Source organism: Canis lupus, chromosome 1, assembly GCF_048164855.1.
Source record: "Canis lupus baileyi chromosome 1, mCanLup2.hap1, whole genome shotgun sequence".
Taxonomy (NCBI): Eukaryota; Metazoa; Chordata; class Mammalia; order Carnivora; family Canidae; genus Canis; species Canis lupus.
The window spans coordinates 82129240-82154807 of record NC_132838.1 but is presented as its reverse complement, the minus strand read 5'-3'; the positions used below and the strand labels follow the sequence as shown (position 1 = coordinate 82154807).

The 25568-nt window shown below is 43.8% G+C and overlaps 1 protein-coding gene and 1 long non-coding RNA gene across 2 annotated transcripts in view; one reads left to right on the top strand and one right to left on the bottom strand.

The window, feature by feature from the left end:
• The window catches only part of GNA14 (G protein subunit alpha 14), a 185927-nt gene that overhangs the window by 9245 nt on the left and 151114 nt on the right, over positions 1 to 25568 (bottom strand). Inside the window, exon 3 of the mRNA XM_072837686.1 lies at positions 588 to 742. Coding sequence (XP_072693787.1) covers positions 588 to 742 — 155 coding nt within the window. The remainder of the gene's footprint in view (positions 1 to 587; positions 743 to 25568) is intronic.
• LOC140639241 (uncharacterized) lies at positions 22450 to 23502 on the top strand. The gene is made up of 2 exons (XR_012036038.1): positions 22450 to 22587; positions 23071 to 23502. It is a non-coding gene; the product is annotated as an uncharacterized lncRNA (long non-coding RNA).

Genomic DNA, 25568 nt, shown 5'->3' with positions numbered 1-25568 from the left:
AGCAAGGATTTGAGGCTAGAGCTTTGTGAATCAAAAAGACAGGGTGTAGGCCTTCCCGGGGCGTCGACAAGCAAAGGGAGGGCTCGCGGCCTGGGCGGCCTCCCCGCGCCGCGCCTGCGGAACCCGTGTTGCCCACGAGAGGGCAGCACCGGATCGGCCACCGCCGTGGCCTCGGCTCCGCGGGTCTCGAGTCTGAGGTCAGGTGGGAGCGCGGCTGATCCCGCGGGCGCCGAAGGCCGAGGGGAGAGGAGGAGGAGGAAGGCCGGAGCCAGGGAGCCAGGGGCAGCGGCCGTCCGACTTCAAGTCAGAAGATTTCAGCGCCCCAAATGAGATGAGGCCCCTTAAAGGGACCCCACGTTTGATGGAGCCTCTCAGTGAAAAAGACAGAGGCGTGGAGAAGGGCGAAGGACGGGGATGTGGGGCGGCCCCGGTGCTCAGGCCGCGGCCAGGCACCCCGGAGCCCGAGGGCGACGCCGCCCCGCGCCCCGCGCCCCGCGCCCCGCGCCCAGTTTTGGAGGCAGCCGGCTGGGCCCCAGCGGGCAGCATCTTGCGGGGCCAGGCTCCCCGGGGGCGCGCCGCGTACTCACTACTTGGCGGAGTCGGACAGCTGGTACTCCCTCCTCCTGTCGTAGCACTCCTGGATCCCCGGGTCCCGCCACAGCTGCTTGATGGCCTCCACCTGCTCCCCGGAGAGGGCCACCACCTTGTCCACTTCCACCTCTCTGATGAGCTGCGCATTTTCCTACGCGAAGGAGAGAGAACCTTGCATTGGGCGGAGACGACGGAGCGCCCCGTGGTGACCCGGGGACAAGGCCCCCGGCCTGTGGACTAGGTTAGATCTCCGTCCCCCCGTCCCCCCGTCCCCCCGCCCGCCTGCCCCGCAGCTGCAGCCACCGCCGGTGCAGGCGACGCGGCCGCTTCACCCAGACCGGCCCGTCCCACCAGCACCCAACACCCACATGTGAACAGAGAAACCCAAGGGCAATGGGGCGTCAGTGTCCTTTGAAGGTCAGCATAGCGGCAGGGCAACGTGGAGGTAACCACGTTCCTTGTCCTGGCGCGTGCACCCACCCACGGGGGGGGGGGGGGGTCCACCTCGGCGCAGCGGGAAGCGCGAGCCTCGCCCCCGAGAACAGACCGACACTAGCATCGCCAGCCAGGTGTGTCGCTCGGCTTGCTTTCTCCTCTCTTCTTTTTTTTAGAAATAACTTAGTAGAGTCTATTCCTTATTACATCAGTTTTAGTTCACAGCAAGACTAAGAAAGTACAGAGAGTTCCCATTCAGTCTGCTCATTTATCGTCATACATCACTGATAAAACCCCTTTGCAGGCACCCGGGTGAGCATCTCAGTAGCTGAGCATCTGCCTTCGGCTCAGGCCAGGATCCCGGGGTCCTGAAATCAAGTCCTGTGTGGGGCTCCCAGCTCAGCAGGGAGTCTGCTTTTCCCTCTCCTGCTCCCCTGCTTGTGCTCATTCTCTCTCTCTCTCAAATAAATAAATCTTTTTAAAAAAGACTTTATTTACTTATTCATGAGACACAGAAAAGCAGAGACACAGGCCGAGGGAGAAGCAGGCTCCCTGTGGGGAGCCTGATGTGGGACTTGATCCTGGGACTCCAGGATCACCCACACATCCCTCAAATTAATAAAATCTTAAAAAAAAAAAAAAAAAAGATGTGGAAAGCCACTCCCATTTCAACCCCCAATGCCAATGATTGTCATAATATTATATTTATTATTACTCCCATTAAATAACTATTGCTCTAATACTACTGCTCCATTATTACAGCACTTAAGATTATTGCTGTAATTATTACTATTATATCAGTTATCATTTATTGCCCACTTCCTGTGTGCCAAGAGGTGTATACACATTATCTCATTTAATCGATGTCAGGTTAGCATGGGGCCAGAAATCTTGCCAAACCCAAGGTAATGAAAATAGTATGATTGCCTTACATCCTCAGCATGTCTGTGTGTTGGCCACAGAGATCCCTCATCCCATCCCTTGGCTGCAAGTTGCACAGACAAGAGAATCCTGCTGAGACAGAGAGAGGAATTCGGCCCTCCTCTGCTCCCCCACCTTGCCACATCTCAGGGCAATGACATCACACAGAGCTGGCTATTTGCCAGCAGCTTGAGTCGGCAAAGCATCTGTTTGGCAGCTGTGATCTGCACATGTGTATATGGTACTCCCTGAAAAGTTGCTCATATCTTGCATTATTCATCCTCATTAACAATCCAACAGGAAGCTGGAGAAAAGGGAGATCATAGAGATTTACTCCACTCTGGGGCTAGAAAGGAGGGTTGTGATGAAGTCCACATGGCTTTGTACCACTACCCATCAAGAGTGGATATAAACTCTTCCCCTGGACTGTGGGATCATTGGCAGGGAGAGGATCCCAGTTGTAGAATCTCCAACAGCTCTTGGCATAATGGGTTAGTGGGAAGTACCCTGGATGGGGAATAAGGACCCTGAGTTCTCCTAGTGCCTTTGGGATGTCTAAGGACCCCAAAGGGTATGGAGGGACTCTGACTTGCAGTAGACCTCAGTCTCCTTAGAAACCCAACAATTAGGATCTGAGTGTGGAACCAACTGAATTCAAGGAGCCTAGACGTACATATTCCACATTTAGAGTTCTCCCAGCTAGGTCTCACCTACCTGTCAAGATGGTTCTTTTTATTTTGAAATAATTTAATACTCACAAAAATGTGGGAGAAATGGTACAAGAGTTCCTCTGTGCCTTTCAGGATGGCCCAAATGTTGACAGTTTATGACCATGCCTTATCATCCATCCCATCCCGCCAAATGTGTGCCAGGCACACATGTACACAAAGACCTTCTGCCTGAAGTATTTGAGAGGAAGTTGCAGACACAATGCCTCTTTACCACTCAAGACTTTGGTGTGATTTCCTAAAAATGGGACAGTGGACCATAACATCATAGGATAATGACCAAAACCCAGAAACTAACACAGACACAATAATGTAATCGCTTCTTGAAACCTTATCCCAAGTGTGTCCATTGTCCCCTTAATGTCTCTCCTCTGCCCCATCTAGGGTCACATAATGCATTGACTTGCCTCTCTGTGATCTCTCTCTCTGGAAATGTTCTGTGGTCAGGAGTCATTTTGTCACCCAAATCCAGAATGGCCTGACAAAAATATGCAGAGGGCTGGTAGGGCAAGTGGCACAGCTGAGGCCCCAAAGATCATTCCAGGAAAAAATATTATGATGGGCAGGGAGGAGTGAGGAAGAGAGTGACCTGTCTTTAAATAAATGTAACTGGTATATGGAATGACTTCTGTACACTGTGAATGACGTCTGTGTGTTACAGAAAGTGGGGTTTTGTGCCTATTTCCCTGTGGCTTGGCTAAATACTTTCATGCACAGCAGGACCATGGGCAGTTGGATGAGCATGTTCGAAGCTCCTGGAGAGCGCACAGCATCAGAACAGAGGCTCCTTCTGGATGTGGGAACAAGTGTCGTGTTGTGTGAGACTGGCTCCTTGAGCTGACAGTCTAAAATGGCGATGGCAGGAGGACCCCAAAATCAAGTCCTGCGGGCCACTCTAAACCTACACCTATTTATAGAGCAACTACTCCTGATGAAAAACCAAGGGCTGGGGCACCTGGGTGACTTAGTCAATGAAGCATCCAACTATTGATCTCAGCTCAGGTATTGATCTCGGGGTCGTGAGTTCAAGCCCCACATTGGGCTCCATGCTGGGTGTCGAACCTACTTAGAACAAAACAAAATAAAGAAATAAAAAATTGACAGCTGACTGGACGGCTTCTGCACAACAAAGGCTAGCGAGGCCATGTAGAGAACAGCAAGAGAGACAGAGACACATTAATGAGGGGAAGCCCACCCCGACGCTGCCAACTGCAGTGGGGAGAGGTAGTACTGGGGGACCAGGAGCAATTATCTGCCCTGGAGCACAGAAAAAAACTGTAGTTTGAAAGAACAACTAGTTATAAAAGATCCAGCCTCCACAAAACAGCAGAACTGTTGGAACTCTCTCTAGGTGGGAGGGGTGGTGACCACAGGTAATATTTGCCCTCCACTTTCATATCCAGACAGGAGCAGAGTCCAGATGGCATGGCCACCCTGCTACTCAGGGAGCCCCAGGCCGCTAGCCCACCCCAGGCGTAGCTGCTCCCACCAAGGCAGCTCCAGCATGGTGCCCACCAGGGCACCTCGAGTCAGCACCCCCCACAGCTCCAGCCATCGCATCAAGGTGACCCAGGCATGAAGCACACTAGAACACACCAGACCTGCTCCACCTTGGCCCCAGGTGGCTTGCTAGGCCACCCCCGTCCCAGAGCACTCTTGGACCTCCTGGCTCATGTCTGCTTTGTCTCCAATTCCCCCACCAATACAGCCCCTGTGCTAAGCACCCTGAGACACTCTGTCCCCTGTGCCTGTCTCCATTCCAGCTGCCCCACCAAGGCACCCTGTGACTGGAGCAGCCTGAGACTCCTGGCCCCCATCCTGCCTTTGTTTACCCTTCAGGGTGCTGTGTGCACAAAGAGCCCCGGAACACCCCAGCAAGTTGCCATCCTCAGCCCAGTTATCCCACCAGGGTGCCCACTCCTCTGAGCACTCCAGGCCAGCCTGGCTTCCACCCATTTCAGCTACTGCTGTCCTGCCTAGGTGCCCTCTGTGTGGACAGCCCTGGGATAGCTCTGGCCATCTTACCATGGCACTCCAGTAAGGAGGGCCCCAGGACCCCAAGCACACACCAGACACAGCTCCCACGAGCCAGCCCAAGTCCCAAGGCACACACAGTCTACATAAGGCATGACCATACACAAGACCATTCCTGCAAGTTCAGAAGTAGCTGTTCTGCCTAATTCAGAGAAACAAACACAGAAAATCAACCAACACAGGGAAGCAGAGGAATATGTGCCAGATGAAAGAACAAGACAAAAGCACAGGAAAAGAACTAAATAAAACAGAAATAAACAAAATGCCTGATGAAGAATTTAAACTAATGATCATAAAGATGCCTGCTGGACTAGAGAGAAGAGTGGAAGATTTCAGTAAGAGCTTCAACAAAGAGAAAATATAAAGAACCAAAGAGAAAATATAAAGAACCAATTGAAGTTGAAGAACACAATAACAAATAAAAAATACACTTGAGGGAATCAACAGCAGATTAGCAGATACAGAAGAACGGCTCAGCCAGCAATCAGGAAGACAGAGTCATGGAAAGCACCTAAACTGAAGAGCACAAAGAAAAAGGAATTTTAAAATGAAGATAGTTTAAGGGATCACTTAGAAAACATTGAGTGAAAAACATTTGTATTATACAGGTCTGAGAAGGAGAAAAGAGACAAAAAGGGGGAGAAAACGTAGTGAAGAAATAATAGATAACTTCCTTAACCTGGGGAAGGAAACAGATACCCAGTTTCAGAAAGCACAGAGTTTTCAATGAAATGAACCCAAGGAGGCCCATAATATATTAAGTGTCAAAAGTTAAAGAAAATTAGCTGATTATTTTTTTTTTAGCAGAAACTTTGCGGGCCAGAAGTGGCATATATATTCAAAGAGTTGAAAGGAAAAAACCCTACAGTTAAGAATACTCTATCCATAAGATTATCATTTAGAATTAAAAGGAGACATAAATAATTTCCCAGACAAAAGTTAAAGGAGTTAATCACCACTAAGCTAGCCTTACAACAAATGTTAAAGGGGCTTCTTTAAGTGGTAAAGGCCAAAAGAAGAAGAAAATTATGAATTAAAAGATGTAAAGTATGACAACATATACATAAAACATGGAGGAGTAAGTAAAAAGGGTCTTTTACAGTGTGTTTGAACTTACATGACCATCAACTTAATACAGACTGCTATATACTTAGGCTACTATATATGAACTTCATGGTAATCACAAACCCAAAACTTATGATACACAAAAAATAAAGAGAAAGAAATCCAAACATGACACCATAGACAGTCATCAATCATTAGACAGCAAGAAGAGAAGAAAGGAACAGAGACTCACAAATCAACCAGAAAAGTTAACACAATGGCAATAAGTACATACCTATCAATAATTAATTTAAATATAAATTGTATAAATGCTTCAATCAAAAGACACAGCAGGGTGAAATAGATTTTTAAAAATATGACCTATCTATATTCTACCTACAAGAGACTCCAGACCTAAAGACACATATAAACTGAAAATGAAAGGATGGGAAAAGATATTCCCCGAAAATAAAAGTGGAATGAAAAACCTGAGGTAGTAATACCTATATCAGACAAAATAGATTTTATTTTTTAAAGATTTATTTATTTTAAAGATAGAACACACGCAAAAAAAAAAGAAAAAAAAAACACACGCATAAGCAAGGGGGAGGGGCAGATGGAGAGGGAGATTCTCAAGCAGACTCTGCTCTGAGTATGGAGCCTGATGCAAGGCTTGATCCCACAGCCATGAGATCATGACCTGAGCCAGAATCAAGAGTTGGCCACCCAAAAGAGCCATCCAAGTGCCCCTGGACAAAATAGATTTTAAAACAAACACTGTTTTGTTTTAGTAAGAGACCAGGGCACTACATAATGATAAAAACATCAATCCAAAAAGGGGATAAAACAATTATAAATATATATGCACTTAATATTGGAGTGCCTAAATATATAAAGCAAATATTAACAGACATAAAGGAAGAATAGGACAGTAATACAATAACAGATGACTTTAATGCCTCACTTACATCAAAGGAGAGATCATCCAAGCAGGAAATCAATAAGGAAACAGTTTCTTTCAATGATACACTAGACCAGATGGACTTAACAGATATACACAAAATATTCCATCCAAAACAACAAAAAAAAAACACGTTCTTTTCAAGTGAGCATGAATAGTTCTCTAGGAGAGATCACAAGTTAGGCCACAAAACAAGTCTCATTAAATTTATGAGTAAATGCATATCATGCATATTTTCTAACCACAACAGTATGAAATTAGAAATCAACCAAGGAAAAAAAGGAAAAAAAAATACATGGAGGCTAAACAATATGCTACTAAATTGCTAATGGGTCAATGAAGAGAAATCAAAGAGGAAATCAAAAAATGCATAGAGACAGTTGAAAATGAAAACACAACAGTCCAAAATCTCTGGGACACAGCAAAACCAGTTCTAAAGGGGTAATATACATCAATATAGATCTACCTCAAGAAACAAGAAAAAGCTCAAATAAACAACCTAACTTTACCCTAAAGGAACTAGGAAAAGAATAAGAAATAAAAAGTTTAGTATACGGAAGAAAATAGTAAAGATCAAAGCAGAAATCAATGAAATAGAGACTAAAAAAATATAATAGAAAAGATCAGTGAAACTAAGAGTTGATTCTTTGAAGATAAACACAATTGATAAACATTTAGCTAGCTGCAGGAAAAAAAGAGAACATGAATAAAATCAGAACACAACCAACACCATAGATATACAAAGGATTATAAGAGAATACTATGACAAATTACATGCCAAAAAATTGGACAACCTAGGAGAAACGGATAAATTCCTTGAAACATACAATCTTCCAAAACTGAATTCAGGAAGAAATAAAAAATCTGAACAGATCAATTACCCAATGAAATTGAACCAGTAATCAAAAAACTCCCAACAAACAAAACTTCAGGACCAGATGGATTCACAGGTAAACTCTACCAAACATTTAAAGATAATACCCATTCTCCTCTAGCTATTCTAAAAAACAGAAGAGGAAGTTTTCAAATACATTCTACAAAGCCAGCATTACTCTGATACCAAAACCAGAGAAAGATCTTACAAAACAAAACAAAACAAAACAAACAAAGCAAAACAAAAAAACTTACAGGTCAATATCCTTGATGAACAGTTTCAAAAACCCTCAGCAAAACAGCAAATCACATTCAACAATACATTAAATGGATCATTTGCCAGAATCAAGTGGATTTATCCTGGGGATGCAAAGATGATTCATATTCAAAAATCAATCATTAACAAAATGAGGGATAAAAATAATATAACCTCATTAGAGGCAAAAAAGGCATTTGATAAAAGTCAATATCTATTCATGATAAAAATTCTCAATTACGTAAGTTTAGAGGGAACATACCTCAACATAATAAAGGCCACATATAAAAACCCACAGCTAACAATATACTCAATGGTGAAAAACTGAGAGTGTTTCTCTAAGATTAGAAACAAAACAAGGATGTCCACTTTCACCACTTTCATTGAACATACTACTGGAAATCCTAGCCATAGCAATCAGGCAAGAAAAAGAAAAGGTATCCAAATTGGCAAGAAAGAAGCACAACTATTTGCAGAGGACATGATACTGTATATAGAAAGCCCTAAAGACTCCATCAAAAACTATTAGAATAAGTACATTCAGTAAAGTGGCAAGATGCAAACTTAATACACAGAAATTGGTTGTGTTTCTATATGCTAACAACAAGGTCGTAGAAAGAGAAATTGAGAAAAAATGCCATTCATAATTGTGCCAGAAAGAATAAAATACCTAGGAATAAACTTAACCAAGGCAGTGAGAGACCTATATTCTGAAAACTCTAAAACAATGATAAGATAAATTGAGGATGACACAAATAAAAAAGATATTCCATGATCATGAATTTAAAGAATATTGTTAAAATGCCCATACTACGCAAAGCAACCTATGCATTTAATGCAATTCCTCTGAAAATACAAACAGCATTTTTTCCCCACAGATTTGTATTGAATTACAAAAGACCCAGAATAGACAAAGCAATCTTGAAAAAGAACAAAGCTGGTATCACAATCTCAGATTTTGAGATATACTACAAACCTGGGATAATCAAAACAGTATGTATGGTATTGACCCAAAAACAGACACATAGATCAATGAAACACAGTAGAAAGCCCAGAAATAAACCCCTGCTAATAGGGTCAATTAATCTATGACCAAAAAAGGCAGGAATATGCAATGGGAAAATATAGTCCCTTCAATACGTGGGGTTGGAAAAACTGGACTACTACATGAAAAAATATGAATCTGGACCCCTTTCTTACACTCTACATAAATTTAAAATGGATTAAAAACCTAAATGTGACACCTGAAACCATAAACATCATAGAAGAAATCACAGGTGCAATCTCTTTGACAATGACCTTAGCAACATTTTTCTAGACATGTCTCTTCAGGCAAGAGAAATAGAAGTAAAATTAATCTATTGGGACTACACCAAAATAAAAAGCTTTGGCATAAGGAAGGAACCCATTGGTAAAACAAAAGGGCAATCCACTGAATGAGAGAAGATATTTGCAAATGATATATCCAATAGGAGGTTAGCATCCAAAATAGATAAAGAACTTATATAACTCAATACCAAAAAACAAGTAATCTGACTAAAAAATGAGAATACCTGAATAGATTTTTTTTTTCAAAAAAGATATACAAATGGCCAGCAGACACACGAAAAGATGCTCAACATCACTAATCACCAGGAAAATGCAAATCAAACCACAATGAAGTATTACTTTACACCCATTAGAATGGCTAGACTCAAAAAGACAAATAACAAGTGTTGTTGAGGATGTAGAGGAAAGAGAAAGAATCTTGTGCATTGTTGGTGTGGATGCAAACTGGTGCAGTCACTATAAAAATAGTATGGAGGTTCCCCATAATTTTATTTTATTTTATTACTTTTTTAAAGATTTTATTTACTATTCATGAGAGTCACAGAGAGGGGCAGAGACAGGCAGAGGGAGAAGCAGGCTCCATTCAGGGAGCCCGACGTGGGATTCGATCCTGGGTCTCCAGGATCACGCCCTGGACTGCAGGCGGCGCTAAACCGCTGGGCCACCCGGGCTGCCCTCCCCATAATTTTAAAAATAAAAATACCACATGATCTAGTAATTCTACTAAAATGTAATTACCCAAGAAAATAAAAACACTAATTCAAAAAGATAAATGCACTCCAATGTTAACTGTAGTATTATTTACAATAGCTAAGATATGGAAGCAACCTAAGCATCCATCGATAGAAGAATGGATAAAGTAGATGTGATCTACATATACAATGGAGTGTTATTCAGCCATAAAAAGGATGAGATCTTGTCATTTGCAACCAACCATATGGATGGACCTAAAGGGTATCGTGCTAAGTAAGTCAAACAGAAAAAGACAAATACTATGATCTTACTTATGGGTGGAATCTAAAGAAACAACACAAACAAAAAGCAGAAACAGATTTGTAAATACAGGGAACAAACTGATGGTTACCTGAGAAGAGGGGCTGGAGGAACGAGCAAAATGGGTCAAGGGGAATGAGAGATAAAGGTGTCCAGTTAAGGAATGAATAAGTCATGAGAATGAAAGGCGCAGCACAAGGCATGTGGTCAATGGTATTGTAACAGTGGTGTATGGTGACAGGTAGTTGCCACATTTGGCAGAACATAACATTCAGACTTGACAAATCACTACACTGTGCACCTGCAACCAATGTAACATTGTGTGCCGACTATACTCCAATAATAAAATAAAAACCTTGACTTCATCTCATGAAAAGAGGAGAAGAAAAGTCAGAAGAGAATCAGGTTTAGGGAAGTGTTACAACTTGTGTAGGGGACATGCTGAGTTTAAAGTGGCCAACATTTAAGTGGAGATGTCCAGGCAGCAGGTGAATAAAATGGCTTTGTAGTTTGTAGGAGGGTCCTAGGTTAGAGTAGCATATTGAGCTGAAATTGCCTAACACATTTGTTTCATTAAAAAAAAAAAAAAAGAGGGACACCTGGGTGGCTCAGTGGTTGAGTGTCTGCCTTCGGCCCAGGGCATGATCCCGCAGTCCCAGAATCGAGTCCCACGTCGGGCTCCCTGCATGGAGCCTGCTTCTCTCTCTGCTTGTGTCTCTGCCTCTCTCTCTGTGTGTCTTTCATGACTAAATAAATAAAATCTTAAAAAAAAAAAAAGAAAAATCTCAAAAGAGTATTATAGGAGCTATTCAGTAGATGAAGAAACATGACCAGTTTCCTAAACACTGAGTTCCTATTTGGCATTCCTTCTTTTTCTTTCTCAAACAAAACCACCATTTTCACTGCTCTGAAAGAGGAATATAGAAAACAGATGTCCTACATGTGTGTTTCACTCAGAAATTCCCAGGGTGACCATGAAAGAAGCTGCTCATGAAGAGGCGCCTTGCTACTTTCACGCATGGATCCATGGCTGCCTGGGTGACAGTCCCTGTGGAGCCCAGCAAGCCCCTCTGGCTGGAATTCAGGGCCCAGCAGGCAGCCTTGTTCTCTGCCAGATTCTTACTGGGAGAGCTCCTTACACCATTAACCTCCCAGGGCTGCGAGGCCCAGAGCTTTCTCTGTAAGACTGACTTTCTTACTAACTATGGCAGATTCTTCTGGGAGCCAGAGTTCTTTTGTCAGATATTCAAGCATTTTCGATAAGATGTATACTAATATATTCTGTACAATAAAAATCTAGTAATAGTTCAAGCGTCTACTGTCATACGTGGCTCCTGTGAACTTTACAAATTTTGTGACAAGATTAAAATAAAATGTATGATTAAAAGGAAAGTTCCCTGTAACATAGTATTGCTGATTTTTGTACAATCACCGCTAGTTTTGGCATCTACATCAAAATCCAGAGTTGCACCTACATATTAAACAAAATATTAAACAAAAACTATGAAGTAAAATTTAAATGCTCCATTACGATCAGTTTTTAAAGCATCTCAAACATTGTGTTATAAAGAAAATGCCAGTCAATTATGCTAGACAGAATTTTTTTCTTTTTTTAAAGAATGAATTTATTCATTTATTCATGAGAGACATGGAGAGAGAGGCAGAGACAGAGGCAGAGGGAGAAGCAGGCTCTCTGAGGAGAGCCTGATGCGAGACTCGATCCCAGGGCCCCGGGATCACAACCTGAGCCAAAGGCAGACACTCAACCACTGAGCCACCCAGGTACCCCAAGACAGAATTTTTTCTATAGAAAAAGAAAGAAAGAAAAGAAAGAAAAGAAAGAAAAGAAAGAAAAGAAAGAAAGAAAGAAAGAAAGAAAGAAAGAAAGAAAGAAAGAAGGAAAGAAAGAAAGAGAAAGAAAGAAAGATGAGAAACTTCTATTTCTGGTAAAGGACAACTAGGAAATTTGGATCAAGTCTTCCACTATGGACAGCTAGAAATGATAAAGTATTTTCAAAAATACACCTGGAAATATCATAAAACTAATGAAATAGTAAATAATTCCTGGGCAGAATACAGATAGGGAAGAATGGCATCTAAACAGCTGACCCAGCATTTGAGAAGCCTTTCTCGCGGGGGCTTCTGCTTATTCTGGAAGGGGTAGTACTAAGGTGGAGCAGCTCCTTTTTCAAGGTCACGGGACTAGGGATTGAAATTCAAAGGTTAGCAAGAGCCAAAGGCCCTCAGAAGCCCTCCAGTTCTGAGTTGGGACCCCAAAGGGTAGCCGTTAGGGGGTTGCAAATCAGCATGAACTCATCACAATCAGAATGGAATATCCCCAGACACCTGGCAGAAGAAATAGAAATTCTTTTTTGGAGTCGAGAAGATAATATCTTCCTTACCCTCAAATTATTTTTTCACATGTGTCCACCACACGGACAAAAATAACCAAGCATAGAGGTTCCAGAGGAAGAGGTTAGGGATTTATCAGTTGCATATAACAGCCAGTGCTCATCACATCACATGTCCTCCTTAATGCCCGTCACCCAGTTCTCCTGTCCTGCCACCCACCTCCCCTCCAGCGAACCTCAGTTTGTTTCAGTGTCTAATTGAGAGATAGGAATATTTTAAATGAGAAAAAGGGTTAGAAAGAAATAACAAGGGCAGCCCGGGTGGCTCAGTGGTTTAGCGCCGCCTTCGGTCCAGGGCCTGAACCTGGAGACCGGGGATCGAGTCCCACATCGGGCTCCCTGCATGGAGCCTGCTTCTCCCTCTGCCTGTGTCTCTGCCTCTCTCTCTCTCTCTGTCCTCATGAATAAATAAATTTTAAAAATCTTTTTTAAAAATCTCAAAAAAAAGAAAGAAAGAACAATTTTAAAGTTCTATGTTATTAATAACATAGGCTCAAACTAGATAGGGCAAAATTTCTTAGACCTAAATGGCAAAGGAGACAAATCTTACAGGAAATTTTTTAAGTTTTTTTTTTCATTTTGATTCCAGTATAGTTAACATAGTTATATTAGTTTCAGGTATACAATGTAGTAATTCAACAATTCTATACATTACTCAGTGCTTGTCATGACAAATGCCCTCCTTAATCCCCATCACCTATGTCACCCATTCCCCCACCCCCCTCCCCTCTGATGACCCTTAGTTTGTTCTCTCTAGTTAAGAGTCTGTTTCTTAGTTTGCATTTGTCTTTTTCCTTTGCTTCTTTGCTTTGTTTCTTAAATTCCACACATGAGGGAAATCATGTGATTTTTTCCCCTTATTTCACTTGGCATTATACACTTTAGCTCCATCTACATTGTTGCAAATGGTAAGACTTCACTCTTGTTATGGCTAAGCAATACTCCATGGTATATTCCAGGGTGTATGTGTACCACATCTTATTTACCCATTCATCTATCAGATAGATACAGGGGTATCAATAGTCATAATCTGGCTATTGCAAATAATGCTGCAGTCAACTGTAGTGTGTCCATATTCCTTGGGTAAGTACCCAGTAGTGCAATTACTGGACCAAATAGTAATTCTACTTTTAATTTTTTAAGGAACTTCCTCACTGTTTTCCATAGTGGCTGCACCAGTTTGCATTCCCACCAACAGTGCATGAGGGTTCCTTTTTCTCCACATCCTTGCCAATGCTTGTTTCTTATCTTACAGGAAATTTTAACATAACTCAGTCAGTAACTGATAACATTGAAAAAAAATCAGTAAAGATACAGTCAATTCAAACATAATGGTCAGTAAATTTGACCTCAGGGACACATGTTGAGTCCTATATTCAATGAAACTGTAGAACATATGCTTCTTTCAAGACACCTGGAATATTTTCAAAATGACTCTTACTAAGATTTCACATAAAAATTTGGCTGTCCAGCTTTTTTGATCCAATTCCAGCTCCTTTGGCAACTCTTGGCTCCTGCAGGCACATATTTTCCATTGGCCACTGTTGCCATCAGGACACCCCACTCACTGTGCAGGCACTTGAATAATTCACCCGTGGTCTAAACCTACCCAGAGAACCCAGAGTTCTCCTTGTAGAGAAGAAATCTTCCACCACACTCAGAATGGAAATTAAGCTTTCCTAACTCAATTCAAAATTCAAAAGAAGTCTTTATTTCTACTCCAATATTTGTCTTCCTCTTTCTCCTCATCTTTTTTTTCCAACAAAAATAAGTAACAGAATTCACTGGCCACAGAGTGTTAGCACAAAAGGCCAAGTTACTTTATCTTTTCCTGTCAGTCAAAACTTGAGTGAGTTTCACTAAAAAGGCTCTTTGCAAAGGCTCCTGCGATAAATTACTTTGGCACAAACATCTGTAGGTACAATGAGTGTTAATGATACAGTTGAGAGATGCAATCTGTGGCCTTGTGCTGTGTCAACTTGGCTCAGCTGTAACGATATTTCCCAGCACTCCCTTCTTTGTACGATTCTGGGTTAGGTTTGGCCACAAGAGGAATCTGAAAGAGCTTTGGGAATCGGAGGTGAAACACAGCCATTCTGCTCTCAAGGTCAGAGCTCTGCTTCAATCCGCGCTGTGACTGCTCCTCTGCTCAACTTCAGTGGTGTGGGCAGCAGCTGGGCCCTTGGCACCCCAGCTCCAGCTTGGAGCTTCTCCTACGGCTTCTCCAAATCCTGGGGCAGCTCCTCCATAGCGAAGTTAGCCTAGAGCTATGTATTGGCCCAAGGCAAAGGATGGCAGCTTCTCCTACAATCACCTGCGCTGTCAACATAGAGATGGTGAGAGACACATGCACGTTCCAGTTCGTCCCTCTGGGCTTCCATTTTGCCTTCATGGGTTTGGTTTGTCTTTGCTCTGCCTGCTTCACATCCATTTCTCCTGCCCTACTGCCAGCCCTGCTAACCAACCACCAGATAGTAGACGGAATAGCCTTCTAGCACATTCTTCAAAGCACCACAAGTCACATTCAGTGAAATCCTGACAGTAAATCCATTATTCCACATCACTCTGAGTGACTGATTTCCTGATCAAACCCAAATTGATGCACAGAATCTTCCATTCTGGTCCATTCAATTCTTTTTAAGGGCAAAATCCCCTCTAACCTCAGGTTCAGATGGTGATAGTGGTGTAGGTCTCAGTTGGGGTGACCAAAACGCCCCAAACTCAGCTGGGCTCCGGCAGCCAGACTCGGTCATCTTTCAGGGCACAGTATCCCACACCTGCTCCATGTTAGATCCAGACCTGCCATCTGGGAATGTAAAAAGGACCGTGACCCTGCCCTTGAAGATTTCAGCATACAGCTTTGCCTGTTGTGTGGAAACCACATGAGATCCCCACACAAAGGCTAGCAGACAAAAGGAGAGATTTCAACTGAGGATGAGGGAATGAGGGAGGGGATGAGCTAACGTTTCCCACCGGGGTGGCCTGATATTTGTAAAGAGAAGGGGGCTGCTGTATCCCCTTCCTGCATGAATGTGGACTCTCGAACCCTTGCCAAAGACAGCACTGTGAGAGGGTGTGGACCAGGCCAGCTCTTTGCTGTATCAACTTTTACATGGCATTTTTCCCCGGAGATGCTTTGGAAAGCATCCGAACCCCCTCAGGTCCTAGGGTAGCTGTACATATTCGGGGAGAATTTACCAGTGGCATCTGGAGGCCTTCCCTCTGAACAAGAATAAGTATGTTCGGCCAATGGAAGCTACTCTCAGAAAAATCACTTGTTTTGATGCCAGGTTAACTGCATGTGTCCAGGGGCCTGTATTATGCTGCAAGATGGGATTTTTTTTTTTTTTTTGGTTCCTGTCACCATCTTGTTCCTGGCCACCCTGCCCCAGTTGAGAGAAGTTCTTTTAGGTATTTTTTAGCACATCAAAATTGTGTGGAGAGACAGTTCACATTCTCAAGAGGAAGAATTGTCTCCTCCAGGCCTGCACCCATCTGCGGAACCTGATGGGAGGCCCAGCAGCATCCATGCCACTCTCCACCCAGGTGCTCCCAGATAAAGCCAGAATGACTGTGGCCAGGTCCTGGATGTTGGGAAGGCCACGACCTGCAGGGAAAGGCAGAGTAGCATAAGGAGGAGAGAGAATAGAGAGGCAGGGCCTGGCCCTAGACCAAAAGATATCGCCCACCGCCACCCACCGTCTGCAGACCCCCTCACAGGAAAGGTAACAAGTGCTTTGCTCCTCCGTGAACGCCTAGCACCCTCTCTGCCTCACACATTCTCAGAATCCCTTCACCACAGTGATCTCTCAAGGTTTGGGGGGTGGGGGGCTACATGTACTTGGGTAATAAATCAGGGTAAACTCCAGCCCGGGGCCAAATCCGGCTCTGCCCGGTTGTGTAAGTGGAGCTCAGCAGGAACACAGCCTCGGCCCGTCGCACTGGCTGATTTCACAACCAGGCCAGCAGCGGGGACTTGTTGTGACAGAGCCTGTATGGCCCACGAAGCCTAAAATTCTTACTCTCTGACCCTTTACAGAAACTGACTGCCGAGCCCAGGTGTAGATGGGTAGTGTCTAATTAAGTGCGTCCAAGAACCTAACCACCTCATTCATTGAGTCAGTGGCCGTGTAATTGTGAAGCACCCACTCTTTGCCGGGTAGGAGGCCAGGTCCGCGTCTACAACCATGACAAGAAATTTCACATCTATGCAGGAACAATGGTAACCAGTGTACAGGACATGGAGAAAGAATCCTCTGAACAAAAACCCTACTTATTTAGTGTAAAAAGCATGAGAATCCCACTGAGGAAAACCCCCCCGCCACGTCTTCAGAATTTTCTTTTGGATTGTGGACCTGGCCTGAGACTTGGAAGCCTACCATAAAATACAACAAAAACACCACCCAGTGGAAAAAGCCGGAATTGATTCTGATTCCGACTCCTTTTCCCCAAATTTAGAGAATGTTTCCTTTTTTTTGTTTTGTTTTGTTTTGTTTTTGTTTTGTTTTCCTTCGTGACTCCCTTAAGTGGGCTATTTTATTACGTGCTAGTGTCTTGAGATGTGATATTCTGCGGTCTGTTTTTGTACAGTCTACGCTGTGCTGACCAGCCTGGGACCAACAGCCAGATGTTTCCAGAAACCCTCCAATCTAAGACAAGCAGGCTGGCCCTTGAGTGGACAGTCCCCATATTCTCCCTGGGGCACTGCAGACATTCAGGAGAAGCCAGTGAAGGGGGAAGGGAGGGAGTTTCTTTAAGGCAACTCTAAAAAATAAAGAAGATTCATCCCCTCCCCCCAAAAAAGTAGGTTTTCAACAAATGCAAAAGCAAGGAAATGCCAGCTTCTTAAGTTCAGCAGCACCAGTCAGGCAAGTACATCCAAGACTGAAGGACGAACATTAAGAAGGTTCTTCCAATGATCCTGAGCCAGAGCCTTATCTGGACATCTCTCTGTCTCTCTCTAAAAGCCAAGTTTAGGCCCAGGCATAAATCTAGAAATTCCTTGTGTGTGCCTCATAGTGATCAGATACCCCCTCCTCCCTGCCTGGACAGGAACATGAGACACAGCAGAGAACATGGAAACTTAGCAGGATTATAGAGTCCCACCGGGACCGCCTGGAAGCTGGGGCTGGGCAGAAGGACATTCCGTGTTCTGGGGCCCTTTGCGCCCTGAGGGCTCTTGACCCAAGGACAGCAGGATTCTGGGACTTGGAATTCAGGTTCCCCGCTGTTCGGCTATAGAAATGGCCCTTTGGGATCCCTGGGTGGCGCAGTGGTTTGGCGCCTGCCTTTGGCCCAGGGCGTGATCCTGGAGATCCGGGATCAAATCCCACGTCAGGCTCCCGGTGCATGGAGCCTGCTTCTCCCTCTGCCTGTGTCTCTGCCTCTCTCTCTCTCTCTCTCTCTCTCTGACTATCAAAATAAATAAATTAAAAAAAAAAAAAAAAGAAAAAGAAATGGCCCTTTATGTCTCCATCCTGGGTTCTTCATGCTCACTGGTCTTGAGCCCTGATTTATAAAATGGGAGACCCCACATCAAGATTAGAGGTTCTTTTTTGTGTCTACACATTTCTGTTCATGGGCTTCAAGTCAGCCGAGCAAAATATAAACTGCTCAGCTCAGTGCAACCCTGCCCATTAATAGATGGTGGTGATTCTAACCTTGCCCTTCCTGCTTGTCTTCCTGAATGCCTGGTGCTTCTGCACCACCCTGAAATAAGGCAGACATCCAGCTGGTCCTCACTATTCATGGATTCTGGATTTGTAGATTCACCTACTCGTTAAAATTTATTTGTAACCCCAAATCAAAACTCACAGTGCTTTCACAGCCATTTATGGGCATGCACAGAGCTGAGAAAAATTGGAATTGCCCGATGCCTACGTTCCCAGCTGAGACAGGCACCAGCTTCTCGGCTCAGCTCTCATACTATAAACAAGTGTCCTTTTTGCAGTCAATTTAGTGCCATGTTCTTGGCACTTCTGTGCTGTGTGTCAGTGATTTTGCTGTTTCAGAGGGCCCCCAGGACAGTGTTGAAGTGCTATCTATGTTCCTAAGCATAAGAAGGCTTGGATGTGCCTCATTCAGGCAGGAGGGGACTCAGGATATAACTTCAGCTCATCGACCAATAAGGATCTTTAGATCATTTCATCCTATGCTAGGATCTCAGTTTTCTCATCAGGAAAAAAGGGTGGGCAGGTGGCAGGGGGAGGTCTTTTCAATATCAGCATTCTACGGTGAAGAATGTATCTGATTCTATGGCTTTGTATACATTTCATCTTGTGGACGCCCTTCTTTCAGAGTATAAAGGAAAACTCACTCTTTCTAGGAAAAGCAATCACTGTAATTTCCAAAGGGAGAATGAATGAATTGCACCTAGATGAGCACATAGGGATTGCCTCCATTAAAGTACATGGAACACACAGTACAGAACTGCAAAAGATGACAAGAGGACTTTTCTGCTCCAGAGACCCAGGGTCATAGCCATTTTGGGTTGGCCTTAAAAATCCTCAGCATGAACAATGTGTGATCCCATGTCTCCCATGTCTTACCTATCTTCAAAATAACCAGGAAGGCAGCATCACAGGCAGTTATCTCAAAAGATGTTATCACCCCAAACCACTTTCCATTCTTACCACACGTCCCTCAGCAACGTGGATAGCTCTGGAAAGGGCCAAATGCCTCCAAGTCATCAGCTACTCTTCCAGCTATAATATGAGACTCTTTGCAGGAACTGGGTAAGAAAACCTGTTGGGATCAGTACAATATGCCTCTCCCCTCAGGCACCTCAAAGTTGTACAGACATTTAACAAAGTTGTATGCTTCCTCTCAAAAACTCCCAACCAAGCAAGCACATGCAAGTGGTGGGTACTGTCTGTTTGTATTAAAAAATAGGACATGGTTTCTTAAAGTTTCTTTTAAAATATTTTTAAGTTTTTATTTACTTATTTAAGAGAGAGAGCGCGCACAAGCTAGGGAAGAGGCAGAGGGAGAGGAAGAAGCGGACTCCCCGCTAAGCAGGGAGCCCCACTCAGGGTTTGATCCCAGGATCTCAGGACCATGACCTGAGACAAAGGCAGATGTTTAACCAATCAGGCACCTCTTAAAGTTTCTTGAGTCCAAAGGAGGACAGTACACGCTTAGTACGTGCGAGGTATCACACTGGGTGCCGGGGGATGCAGATAGAAATCTACAGCGGCTGGCTTAAGGGAGTCACAATCCAGTAGGAGACAAAGATCATACACATCCGACTGCAACATGGCTTGATCCAGGATCTCTTAGAAATATCCTGGGTCTTGTCAGCAGATGTGGGACTGACATCTGGTCAGTCAATAAACAGTCTCAGATAAGGCCTCCGTATTCACCAAGTCACCTGCTCATTGGACACGTATAACATGTAAATTTCTTTATAAGCAGCAACAAAGAATATCCTTACTCCAGACGCTGGTGGAAAATTTATCAGCAATCTTTCTGCTGACTCCTATCAAATGTCAAAACACATATTTGTGGATATTTTTTTCTAAGTACACGTGGTCCAGCTATGCTTTCACCAGCACATTATAGAGAACACTACTCTACAAAATGTTGTAAGGATATTGAAAAAAAAGTGCCTTGTCCAAATAAGTTTAGGACAAGGCCTGAAACAGTCACTTAAGCTTTTCTTAAACTGCAGGACCTCCCAGAAGCTTTGTGCGTACACACACTTGGGCGTGTGTTGTATGCACCCTTGAGGGCAGGGATCTTACTCTCTTGGCTTCACTGATGTACCCCAGAATGGTGGCTGGCACATCAATTGTTCAAATGAATAAATGACTGACACGTGAAAACCTTCCCCTTCAGTCAACACTGATAAAATACGTTGCGTGTGCATTAACAGGCTACAACAGCTCAGGAAAACATGTAACCATGCATACCAAATTCTTAAACATTCAATCATTTGGAATGAGAATACACATATGTGTGATGGGGGGGGGGAGCCAAAAAACTACCTGAGGAGCCCACAGTAAATGCAGCATTTAGTAATAACTCACCTGAAGAGAGACGACATTGGCAGTCTCAAGCCCGTAGCACAACAAATAGAACCCCATCCAGTTGGGACACCCAACAGAGCACAGAACTAGTAAGAGGCCATTTCACTGTGAGTTTCCAGAGAAGGGATTTGGGATGCAGAGCTTGCCAAACTCCTGTGGCTTAAATGGCAGCTGGGGCCCCACTTTCTCACAGGGTCTAACTGGCTCGACTCCAGCCAGCCCCACGGCTCATGAAAATCAGCAGCTCTTCCAAAGCTTAGCCTCCTCACCCCTTACACAAAGCATCCAATCTGTTCAAAATCTTGGGTTTCATAAGGAAGGGTCACACCTTCTCCCTTCTTGGCAGTTCCAGCATCTCTGCTTCCTTAGCCCTCTCTCCCATGCTTTGGAGTTCAGGAGCTCCAAATCCTTCACCTTCTCTTGGAAAAGTGATTTCTTCTTTCCTCAAAGACTCAGATGAAGGCGAGAAAAATTCTGGTTCTACGCCAAACTTACAAGCCCATCCTACATCTGTGAGCACCGCTCACACCAACCCTTTGCTTCTTAGTGGTCCACTACCCATTACCCCTCCCACTGTTTAAAATCATCCTTGGGGGATCTATGTTAATCCAATTCAGGTGTCCTGCTCTCTTGTGACTAACTGCCAGGACACCCATACTTCACTGAGACCATGAACCCCAAGCAGAGTGATAATGGCGGGGACAGGGGACCAGAACAGATGAAATTCTGTTACCTTGATGACAATGGAGCCATTGGGGTTCTTCCTGGTAATGTGACCCTAGGAATTTTCAGGTTCCTGTCCATTCTGAGGCTGTTAATTCAGCCTTTTTCTTTGATTCCATGATCTCTACAATAGCCTTTCCATAAACTCTCTTCTGCATGTGCTAGCCTACTATTTCTGTTGCTTACAACTAAAAATCCTAACTCATACCACCACTAGAACAAAGACCTTTTCTCTGGCGTGGTCAGGGTATACAATAAAAAGTTCCTTTTTCTCATTTCCCAGCTAGTCACATCTTCCTCTATTCATGTGATATTAAATTTAGTTTCAGAGATGCCCTATTGGCTCTAGGCTTTATTTCTGAATCTATCCAAAAGGTATAAACTTCAGCCTTAGTATCTGGATGAGTTTTCTACTGATGTGTAACAAATAGCCCCAAACTTACTGGCTTAAAACAACTCACCTTTAATATCTCACTGGTTCTGGAAAGCAAGCACAGTGCAAGTGAGTTCTCTGCTCAGGGTCCCAAAAGACTGAAATCAAAGTTTTTGCTAGACTGTGTTGCCATCTGGAGCTCAGGATTTTCTTCCAAGCTCATTTAGATTTTTGGCACCAGTTTCTTGTGACTATAGGACTGAAGTCCTTGTTTTCTCATTGGCTGTCACCCAAAAGTCATTCTTGGCTCCTAGAGGCTACCCTCAGAGTTCTAGCCCCAAAGCCCCCTCCTAACATGGAGGCTACGTCTTTGACACTAGCAAGAGAAACTCCATACCTCACGATTTTCTTCTAATGGGCTGATTAGTGCAGGCCACCTGAGATTATTAAAGTCAACTGATTAGGGACTTCAGTTATACCTACAAAATCCCTCTGCCTCTGCCTTATCAAATAACCCAATTATGGGAGTGACGTTCATCATGCCCCTGCTCACGCTCAAAGGGATTATGCAGATCAAACATGGGGTGGGGTTTGAAGTCTACCGGGCCATCTTAGAATTCTGCCTACCACAGAGACTTAATCATAGTTCTGGGTCCCATAACTACCTTTTACTTTTCTTTTGGATGTAATAAAGGAGTGCTTATGACATCTCATATAGGGCCATTTTGGGGGTTACTGTTTCTTACATTAGTTAGCGTTAAGAACCAAGGAAAATTATGCTTCCTTGAGCAAATGGTCATTTTTACCTTGTGATCTATAGGAATAATTTAACTAAAACCAATTCTCTTTTTGCTTTAGCTAGTGGGAAGCTCAACAACAAACATGTAGGTAGGTCTAAGTAACTCAAAAGTTTATAGGTACCTGTGTCCCGTGTCTTACAATACCTGTGTCCTCTTCTATCCCCCTCCATCTTCAATCTTTAAATTCAAATTTTTTTGGCATTGAGTTGTTTTTTTTTTTAAGGTACATATTTTTATAAGTAGTTTCCAAGAAATAGGGCATTAATACCAATGAATATAAGCAAAATGATAATAATAGCCAGTATAAACCGAGCCACTATTACGTGACTGTCCTGTATAAGCATGGTCCCTTTTGATCATTACAACAATCGTATGAATATAGATGTTTTGACTATCCTGATGATACAGATAAGGAATCTGAAGCTTAGTGAGAAGAGGTAGGATTTATGGAACAGCTATTCAAGCCCAGGAATGCCTGAAGCCAGTTAACCACCCGCTCCATCAATTTTAAAACCTTCTTATTTTAAAGAGGGTAAAGAGTGGAGATACTGATTGCTCCTGAAACCCTCAGGCTAGACACAGATCACAGATGGGAGAACAAGAATCATTTTCTGCACACCTTGCTGCCAACTGCTCTTCTACAACCTAAAATGAAGTTCTTTGGAATAGAGAATTCAACAGCCAAGTCCTTTTCAAAACAAAGGAGGAAAGGGGCCTTCAGAGACAACACAATGATTAGAAATAAGAACTTTTTTTCCATGGTGAATTGCAAGCAGGTAAGAGAGCATCGGACACCACGCTCCAAGTACAACGTGACTGTTTCCTAATAGAAGGCTCTCCAGTATACACCAGGCTACTGAGGAACAAATGTGTCCTTAAGACAGAAGATGGACACCAGAGTTAGAAATGCATGCTCTGAAGGCACATCACTGATGCCAGTCCCTGGATCTTTAACATCTATTTTCAAGGATATAATTTATACAATAAATTCTTCTTAAAGTCAGCTAATGACTGCGTTGGTGGTTTGTATCAATATCACTGTGAGGTTTATAGGAAAATAAGCATTAGTTATTAGTTTGTGTACCTACCAAGCCCATAAAATACCCAGGATTGGAGTCTGGCCATTTGCCACCGTGACTCATGGCGCCATCTAGTGACAGCTTCTCTGACTGCATGCACTGACAGGAGCGAGGCTCTTCACAGGGCTTGCTTTATAGCCCCACACCTATCAAGGTTCAGCCAGAATCACGTGGTCTGCCTTTCATCCTGGAGTCTATCTCAGAATTAATAATATCCAGGCAAAGACTGAAACATTCTCACTCTTTGAGAGAGAGATTAAGAAAGAAAGATTCAGAGTGTGTGGAAGGCACATCTTTGCTGCCGCTTTATGGCTGGTAGGATATTAACCACTTGGAGGACAGTGCTCAAGAATTCAAAATTTATTGGTCTATCTTTGGAAGTGCATAAAAATTGGCACGAGAGGTTATGTTGCTTCCACTAGCCATAGGCAAATGAGTGGTAAACGGCCTGAGGCCCACTGCCCACATCCCCAAGCTGCTTCATAGTCAGCTCTGTGAAGCTAACAAGGCCCCTCCAGAGTGTGGATCTGCACGAGATCGCCCTACTCTTTGCACTGATTTTGCCATTTTCGAGGTGCTCATCTTTCCCGTTGGCGTGACCTTCATTTCAAGTGCACATCCATCTGGGCAACAGACACCCTCGCTCTGCTTTGTCACCCTTTCAACTCTCAAACTCACGCACCAATCATGCTTCCCATCTTGTTCTACAGTTCTCCCTCCTTGATGCAGCATGTATTTCTGAAAATGAAGAATTGCCACAACTCCCAGAGAGTCATCCAATAACATTCCTGACTCTGGGTTTTGTTTTTGTTTTTGGTGTTTCACTTTTTCCGTTCTTTCCAATAGTTTGAAAAACTCTTAAGCACACCACAACAAATATGTGGGTCACAGCTTACTCTAATGATGTGCTTTCAAAACGGTGGTTTTAATCCTGGATGCATGTTTGGTTGTTTTTTAGTAAGAGAACCACAGGCACTTCTGCTGGGAGTGGCATCAGGAGAGTAGGGCACCCCAGGTTTCCCAAGGGTCCCCTTATCCTTGGCTCTGAGGGAGACCCTTTCAGAGCCCGCACCCTGCAATCTTCAGGGTGTGTCCTGGGCTCTCTCTAGGTGGGACAGTGGAGAAGAAGGGTCGGCCTCTAGGGGGCGGTGCCAGAATGGCCCATCTGTCTTGTGTCAGCGGTGACCTACTTCCCTAATAGGTGGAACTCAGTCCAAGAGGACTTCGAAGGGAGAAGAGGCAACTCCCTGGCAACTCCGTGGGGACTGAGGGGTCTGGAGGACACATGGGTGCTTTGTCTTGGTAGCACTTGTGACACAACAGAGCTGGGGCTAGCAATGGGCTGTGAGTGTAGATGAGCCCGCAGCATTCCCAATGGGTCAGGGGCTGGGGGACAGGGACAGCAGACAGGTGCGTACATTTAGCCGAAGTCCTGGATTTCATTAGTCTGGACATCAAAGTTCCGCTGAATACAGTTACCAAGTAGAACTGGAAGACCCCTGGTTAAGTGTGATGTTTAGATGCACAGCAAGTTCTCTATTGGTATAAGGGTGCCCCAGGCATTTGAAAAGAAAACAGTACCTTTTTAACGTATTTTTTTTTTGTTTTGTTTGTTTGTTTGTTTTTTTCCTTTTTAACCTATTGTACTTTGTGGTGGTAATAAAACTAAAGAAATCTGGGTACTTCTGTATCAAGGCCTTTTTTATGAACACTGGGGGTGTTTCCCTGGCATTCAAAGCAATTTTGGCATTAGCGAGACTCCCCCCTTCAAGGGGTGAAAGCAGAAATTGGTGCTCGCTTGCCTCGGAATGATGGCTCTACTCTACTTTCCCATGTCCTCAAAAGTCCACTTCTCTGCAGAACCCAATCTCTTTCTATCACAAACTGCAGAAGGATCGGCTCTTTTCTCCCTGCACTCAAGCCTCCAAGTCCACCTCTTTAAGGGACCTTTTCTGTCACCAACTCCAAACACATGCACACCACACACCAC